Source organism: Glycine max, chromosome 9 (assembly GCF_000004515.6).
Source record: "Glycine max cultivar Williams 82 chromosome 9, Glycine_max_v4.0, whole genome shotgun sequence".
Classification (NCBI taxonomy): domain Eukaryota; kingdom Viridiplantae; phylum Streptophyta; class Magnoliopsida; order Fabales; family Fabaceae; genus Glycine; species Glycine max.
Genome location: NC_038245.2, coordinates 48,572,348 through 48,580,539, shown reverse-complemented (window position 1 = coordinate 48,580,539; position 8,192 = coordinate 48,572,348). Strand labels below are relative to the sequence as shown.

Sequence of the window (8,192 nt, the reverse complement as noted above, 5' to 3'; positions counted from 1 at the left end):
GGCTTAGTGTAATGTACTAAGGGAACATTTAGAAGAATTTATTTGATTATAGGAAAGTGATTTATACTTTTTTTATAAACTTGTTTAAGTTTATTTCAATAATTTTCATAGTAAAACTTGTCAAATTAAGTATTTTTTTCTAAATTTATCTCAGTAATTTTGTCATCAACTTATGATATATAAGTTCTATGTAATATGGGTTTGATCATACTGTTTATCCAAATTATTTTTTGTGAATGTTTATTCAAATTAAATAGAATGTACTTAAATGCAGAATTTGCTGATGAACTTTTTGGTATCTATCCTACTTGAAATCCATGCAACCCGGATGAAAAATCTACTGTTTTTTTTAGTGATGAGAAGCAACTTCCTAAAGTTTTTCCATGCAATTAAGTTGCAATTGACCCAAGGCATCTTTGATACCAATTCCATATGATGGTTAAAACTTAAAATGAGTTTGAAAAATCTCATTGTATTTTAAGCAGTATCGTGTTGGAAGAAGTGGATATCGTTTTCAAAATAGTGTTGACTATTATTGACACTGAAGTTTAATTGATTTTATAGACAAAACATCTAGTTCCCTCCCTAATTAATGGCTGATGTCTTTTTCTTCCCTTTCCTCCTATGCTATTCTTTTTTTTCATTGAGCTAAGTGCTGGTGTTTGTATTTTTCTCATACATATTGTTTTCTTTTCCCTGTCACATGCATGACACATTGCAGAAGTCCATAATTTGGTCAACTAAGGGGTTGGTGTGGAATGGGAAGTGGAACATAAGGGACGTTAAAGTGAATATTTTATTTAGAGTCTGATTTAATATAAGATGTTAATAATTTTTGTTATAAATTTATTGATTAAAATTTACTGATTACGTGTTTAAATATTTTATTTTTAATATATAAAATGACAAATTTATTTAATTTACTTTTAAAAATAGTTAAGTAAAATTTAGGTAATTTTAATTTTAGAAATCAATGAAATTCAGTCATATTTATTAGTGTTATCAATGACACTTTTAAAATAAAGTATTTATTTGAAAGATAATATAATATTTTTGAATAATTTAATGTTTTAATAGAATATATATCGCATGGATTCATAGCAAGACAACACATCCAAGAGCATTTTTTAAAATATTGAAGCATCCATAAAGACACATGACCTCTGTGGAATACCTACCACTGCTCATCACCTAAGCACAAATGGCCCTGCCATAATCAGTATTCGATCTTGCTGAATACATGAGCACTCCCCAACCATAGCTAAACTTGCCACATTCAAGTATTCAGATTTTCCTATTATTCAACTTTATCCAACTTAAGGATAATCTTGTTAAGTGTTTCGTCTTATCAAACACCTTAATACACTTTAGTAACAAACTTTAAGAAAAGTCTATTATATTCAGATATTCAACAAGATTTGAGTACTCAAATAAAATTCATCATTTATGTCACAAATCGTCGAGATTATCTTAATGATGATCACTAGAGTCGTCTTAATCTCATAAAAGTAATTAAGAACATGTTACTAAAGGTAATGAGTTACAAAGATCCATAATTCTAAAATCCATTAAAATATGTATAAATAATTATGAAAATTTTGAGATTAAAATATTATTCATACTCATTTAATATTTTTATTTATTGTTCTCGATTATATCTTATTTGAGTGTTAAAATATTTTTAAAGGTATTTGATTCTTTGGTCTGCTCGCCTTTCTACTCCCGTGGAGGTACATAATAACTTAATAACTGGACGAAATTTCAATTCAACTCATAAACTCATTTACATTAAAAATCTAAATAACAAATATTCATTAATATAATTTAAAATAACATAACATAAATTTCCATAATTAATATTATTTGATAATAAAAATTAATCGAATAATTAAATAACGTTAATCTCTGAAAAAAAAACTAACACGTTATTCTCTGATAAAAAAAAATGCCAAATCACATATGACCATATTATCAAAATCAAATGAACATTTTTTAACTGAGCTTGTTAGCTGTTAATGTGAAAACTGTTCAGGGTCAGGGAATGAAAGAATTACCTATTTCAAGACTGGAAATTTTGAATTCGGTTAGTGTTTCTTAACCTTTGCCTTACGTTATAGTTTTTCTTTTCTGAATAAATTTTTTATGAAAGGTTGTATGTTTCCTTTACGTTATAGTTTACTCGCGAGTGTCTAAAAAAAATCAATGAAAATATATAATTAATGAATACAAATTTTTCATTAAAAATTACTACTAATACCTGTTGATAAGAGTACGTTTGATTGGCATTCTCCTTAAGTAAATACTAGTCCAATATTCAATATTTTTTAAGGAAAGAATAATTATGCAATAAAGACAGCACATAATATGCATTAAAGAGATCTAGCACATTATTTAATTTTAGAATAAATCTGAGCTGGGAATAAGGGCATCATTAACTGCCGAACGGTATTGCGTTACTCTCAATGACAAATTCTTAAAAAGAAATAAAGGGTACAGTGATCATTATTGTTTAACTTAACAACCCCTATAGGGCTGGGAATATAGAACTGGTCCTCCAACTACATCAGATTTAGGATAGGTTATATTTTCTTTTATTAAATGTAGTAGTAGTAAATAAGGTCAAGTTTTTTTGTAAAAAAAATAATTAAAAATTAGGCTTTAGACTATTTGAAAATATTTTTAAATTAAATATAAATAATATTTTTAGTATGATTATTATATTATTTTTTATAATATACTAAAGCTATATATTTATTTTCTTTTCAAATATTATAAATTTACTGAAAGATAAACTTATTTTACGTACAGGCCTTACAAAATAGGTTGTTAAATAAGTTATAAAAAAGTCAAATTAAACCTTAAAATAAGCTTTTATTATATAAATAAATTAAATTTGACTCTTATAAAATTTAGGGTACCTATTTTTACTATTATTTAGTCTAACATATTTTCGCTGGAAAAATGTTTAATAGATATCAATGTGTTTTTTAACACCTAAAAAGAGAGAAAAAAGAAGAAAAAAAGTATAACATGATTTATAATATGACAAAAACAAAGATAAAGATAAATAAGAGGTATTAATTAGATATTTAAAATAGAAAAATAGTTTATGTATCATTATTCATTTTTAGTCTTGTTCATATCCAAACAATTATATATACTTTAAAAAATGAAGGTAAGGAACCTAAAAAACATGTTTGATATTTCAACTTAAAACCTAATACAAGCTAGATTTATTCTTGATAGCAAACAACTTTTCCTTCTTAAAACTAATTTGTACACCTAGTTTTCCTACGCACAAAAAAAAAAAAAAACACAAATTCACATGTATATCTTTTGTATAAAAAAAATTATGTCAACATTATTATCGGTTACTTTCCTTAATGAGTGAGATTGAGTAAAAAAATTAAAATAATGAAAGTATGAAACATCTTCTGGTTTGTTTTACTCCCCCCCAAGACAAGATAGGTCTGTAGAGTGGTACAAAGAGACAGAGCACAAGGTAAAGTAAAGTATAAGTAAAACAGCTCATCCTCCAGAATTTGATTTTACCATGTATTCGCTGGTTTTGTTGATATTTCATTCTTACACACAAAGATAAGCTGAGTGGCAGAAAAGAGAAAGTGGATGAAAGAGGGATTAAAAGAAAAGAAGAAAAATAGTTTATTTTAATTAACTGTTAAGCATTCTATTAATTTTTAATTATTTAATTTAATCAATTCTATTAAGTATATTCAATAGTACTTGATAAAATATTGAACAAATACAAATAAGAAATCTAATTCATTTAATTGAACAGAATATATAAAATGTTATAAAATTTTGATATTATGTTTAATTTTTACGGATAAAAAAATATATTCAACAAATACTTCTATGATTAGATTTTAAAATTCTAATATAATTTGACATATTAATAAAAAACTATTAATTATTAAATTCAATTTTATACTAAAGTCAATTACGTTAACATTAATGACTTTGTCAAATTTCTTCCAATATTTTTTATTTTTCTTCTTCTTATATCAATCTCTTTACTTATTTCAAATACATTCATACATACCAAAAGTCATTAATTTGAGTCAAATTAGACTCAATCTAAGATAATTAGTAAAAAATTATTGATTTAAATAAAATTTAACTCAATCTTTTTTAAGATAGTTACCCAGATTTTCATAAGAAATACATTCATAATAAACCATGCATTCATCATGCATACTCGTGATCTATATTGACACTCTTATTATTAAATAAAAAAATACATTATACTAGCTATCTATATAGGAGAGTTATTATAAACATTAAAAAGAAAGATAATTTGGTTATGATAATATCTTTTTTTTTTTGCTGCAATTTAATATATAATGAAAGGTGTATTTAATGTATGTTATGCCATATTCTTAAAAAAGACTTTTTTTTGCATATCAGAATAATTTTCCAAGAAAGATGTAACAAGAGAAAATAGACAGAACATCAAATCTTGTAGTCCTAAGCTTAAGCAAGTTTGAGATATGTCAGATCTCCAAAATCCAGTGTTCCCCTGTTTCATCCTTTTTTTTTTTTACCGTTAATATCTTTTGCCGCCGAAAAATTAACAGCCACTTTCAACCGTTGGATCCACAAATCCCCAACATCTGTGAGGGTCCACCTCATGAAGTGGGCCCCACCAACACCGTTCTAATTTCCAAATAGTAAGAAAAAAGTTTTTTTTTCTCTCTCTCTCTGCTCTTGTCTGTTCCCCCACCACCATCCTTTGAGTCACACCAAAGCCACTGTAATTCCATTCAATCTCTTCACTGTTACATGCTTTCTCTTTTCTTTTCCTCTGAATACCTCCAAAGTTTCCATTTTTCTGTCATGGGTATCTCTTATTTTCTCTGTTTCTCTTAGTTTCAATCTTCTCTTATTGTCCCTTAGGAGTTTGGACTTGTCATGTGTGGAGTTTACCTCTGGGGTGCCATCATCATGTGTTTTGTGTTGAAGAATCTGTGAAGTGTGTGTGTGTGTGTGTGTTCTATATGCTGTGGTGCTGCTTCTGTTGCTAGTCGTGCTTCTAGCTTTTGGGGGTTTGTGTGTTGTGGATTGGTTTTTGGGTTGGAGAAGATGTTGGGTTCAGGCACCAATTTGGTGACAACGGTCATTGGGTTTGGGATGAGTGCCACTTTCATTGTGTTTGTGTGCACCAGAATCATTTGTGGAAGGCTAAGAGGGGGTGTTGAATCTCGGATGATGTATGAGATTGAATCAAGAATTGATTTAGAACAGGTAAGTTCGGCTGTGCCTTTTCCTTCCTTCACCCCGTTTTTCCTGTGTGCTGTTTTTTTTTCTTTTCTATGAACATGGCTTGATTTTGGGAGCTATGCTCAATTTTTATTGAACTTTTATCAATATTGTAATCTCTATTTTATTTGGTCTTGATTCGTTTGTTTATTGTTCTGATCCGGTACTTAGTGTATGAGGAATGAGGATTGCTGCAACTTTTTGCTGTTTTTTGTAACTTTTGATTCTGATGCAAATGCTGCATTCTATTTCCAAAAGTAAATCTGTGACTTAGCTATAAACTTTCAATCAGATGTAGAGAATTTGGGTATTTGTATCAATGAATGTGTATACTGCCCCCTAATATTGATTGTCATCTGTCTTGGTTAGATACTAAGATGTACAGAAATGTTCTAATTGTACTGTTGTGGAAACTTTTCCATTGTTAATAACAATAATGAAGCCTTATCCCACTAGATGAGTACAACTAAATAGATCACACGATGGTATTTGGCTCGGTTAAAGACCAAATCTTCACAGATAGTAACATTATATAAACATGATGAGTATTACGTTGGCTGCCGAGAGCCTAATACAAGCCTCCTCCTTTACCCGGCTTGAGACTAGCTATGAAACTATCACTTTTTCATTGTTAATATTTCTTATAATTTCAAGTTCAAGAATTTGAACGTTTCTGGACCCTCCAAATAATGGTTGAGCACAAGAGAATATACTTTCTCTAATTTGTAATTTGGTTTATGTCATTCTGCACTGTTAAGGTTGGTTGCTTTAGATTTTAATTTTTCATTGTTTACTGATAGCCAGAACATCATGTTAATGACCCTGACTCCGATCCTGTTCTGCTCGATGCAATCCCTACTTTGAAGTTCAACCAAGAGGCTTTCAGTTCCCTTGAACACACACAGTTAAGTTTTAGTCTCTCAATTGTAGGCCATAGAGAACAAGTTCCTCACATTTTCCTTCACAGAAGATTTTAAACTGATACAGTAATTTTCTTACTGCTAAACATTGTTGTTTTAATTTTTATAAGAGCTCATGATATACAAACCGCACTTTGATAGATATATAACTGAGTTTGCTTCTACAGGTGTGTAATATGTTTGGCAGATTACAAAGAAAGAGAAGTATTGCGGATCATGCCCAAATGTGGCCACACTTTTCATCTTTCTTGCATTGATATATGGCTGAGAAAGCAATCTACCTGTCCAGTATGCCGTCTGCCGTTGAAAAACTCTTCCGAAACAAAACATGTGAGACCTGTGACATTTACCATGAGCCAATCCCTTGACGAGTCTCACACATCAGAAAGAAACGATGAAATCGAGAGACATGTTGAACCTACATCTACTGCAGCCAGCAACTCTTTACAACCAACTTCAGGGGAACAAGAAGCAAGGCAATGATCTTAGAGAGCTAGAGGGGTTGTTCTGCTCAAAAAGAGAAGAATGTAGAATTTCTGCTTCTATAGAGGAATGCTTCTAATTATAGATTGGATTCAAATTCTTTGTCTGTAATATGGCCTTCATATTCACTTGGTGGTGTAAATATGTTTCCTTTTGTAGCATATGCTGGCCAAGGTTTTGGTGGGATTTCTTGCATACCAAGTTGAAGTTCTTTTGTCCATGGTATCACTTACTCAAAGCAAGCACACTGCTCTTGTTAATGCTTAACAGATTAAGCAAATGGTTGATTACTTATTTTGTTTCTTGTACAATTATTTTCAGTAGCAAATTTTTTCTATATAATGCTTATTGTTCTTGTCATAGGATATTTGGATGGATCTAAAAAATTTGGAAACTGGGAAAGAAATCAAATCATTCAAAAATCATAATGTTTTTTTTATCAGTATGAAACATAAAATAGAAATTTTTTCTATACCAGTATGAAAGAAATAAAACCATTAAAAAAATCATAATTACGTGATTTTTTTTTTAGAAGAATAATTACGTGATTTACAACAGAATATTGTGATGTTGTATTGATACTTACTGAGAAAAGACTTGGTATGTTATTATTTACTACTATAATTGTTATTTACCTGCATTACATGATTTTTTTCAGAACTAGAAATGTGTCTAATAACTGATTAAGCAATCAGATCTCCCATTTATAACAAATCCATTTTAATAATATTCATGGCAGAAAGTTCTTTCATTTATTGCATTTGCAATTGGTTATACCAAATATATCTTCAAAACGGCCTGGAGGTCCCCTGCAGCTACAACAATAACTGCACATTGAAATATTATACTAAATATATCTGTAGACTGTGAAGCTATACATTGAAATATTATAGAGAATCCAAAGAGAAAAGTGCTGTTTTTGTCATAAATTATCATTAGTATAGTTGAAATGAGAGCAAACCGAATATGCAAAACTTGGAGAGCAGGAATTCAGGCACACAATGTTAAATCTGTAGATTAAATTACCAAACTTAATGTTGTTAATAAGAGGATATGTTATGATCTGTTTCCTAGTATATTATGTATAAGTTAGGAATATGATACGACCCATTAATTGTATGTGTTATGAATTCCAGATGTAGGTTGTACAAATCAAGAATTAGAATATGTCATTAATAATTGTAAATGTGTCTTTACTATTTATGGAGGAATACATAATCGAGGAAGGCATCAAAGCTAATTTTCTTGCCAAGTTTACAAATGCCATGTCATCTTGCAAGATGTAACTATGATCTATCCATGTGCATGGTAATATCTTACAATCTTGTTTTTGAAAACGAGCTTCCTAATGGAGCTTAGATGTGCCATTTTCATGTGAATATGTGGGTTTGTTTCTGCAGCAAATGAGGGTGTCAATTTTTATTTTTTTGGTATAGACCATGGTTATGCTCCCCAGATGATAGTGTCACTATGCTACTACGCGATGATTTAAACTTTAAAGTATTTCAT

At 29.4% G+C, this 8,192-nt stretch overlaps 1 protein-coding gene across 1 annotated transcript; it reads left to right on the top strand.

Moving 5' to 3' along the window:
* Positions 1-4,760: 4,760 nt before the first annotated feature.
* LOC100780922 (RING-H2 finger protein ATL7-like) lies at positions 4,761-6,975 on the top strand. The gene is given in 3 exon segments (NM_001253947.2): positions 4,761-5,265; positions 6,081-6,184; positions 6,368-6,975. Coding segments are annotated over 3 exon segments (582 nt in total). The 5' UTR covers positions 4,761-5,103; the 3' UTR covers positions 6,684-6,975.
* Positions 6,976-8,192: the final 1,217 nt, after the last annotated feature.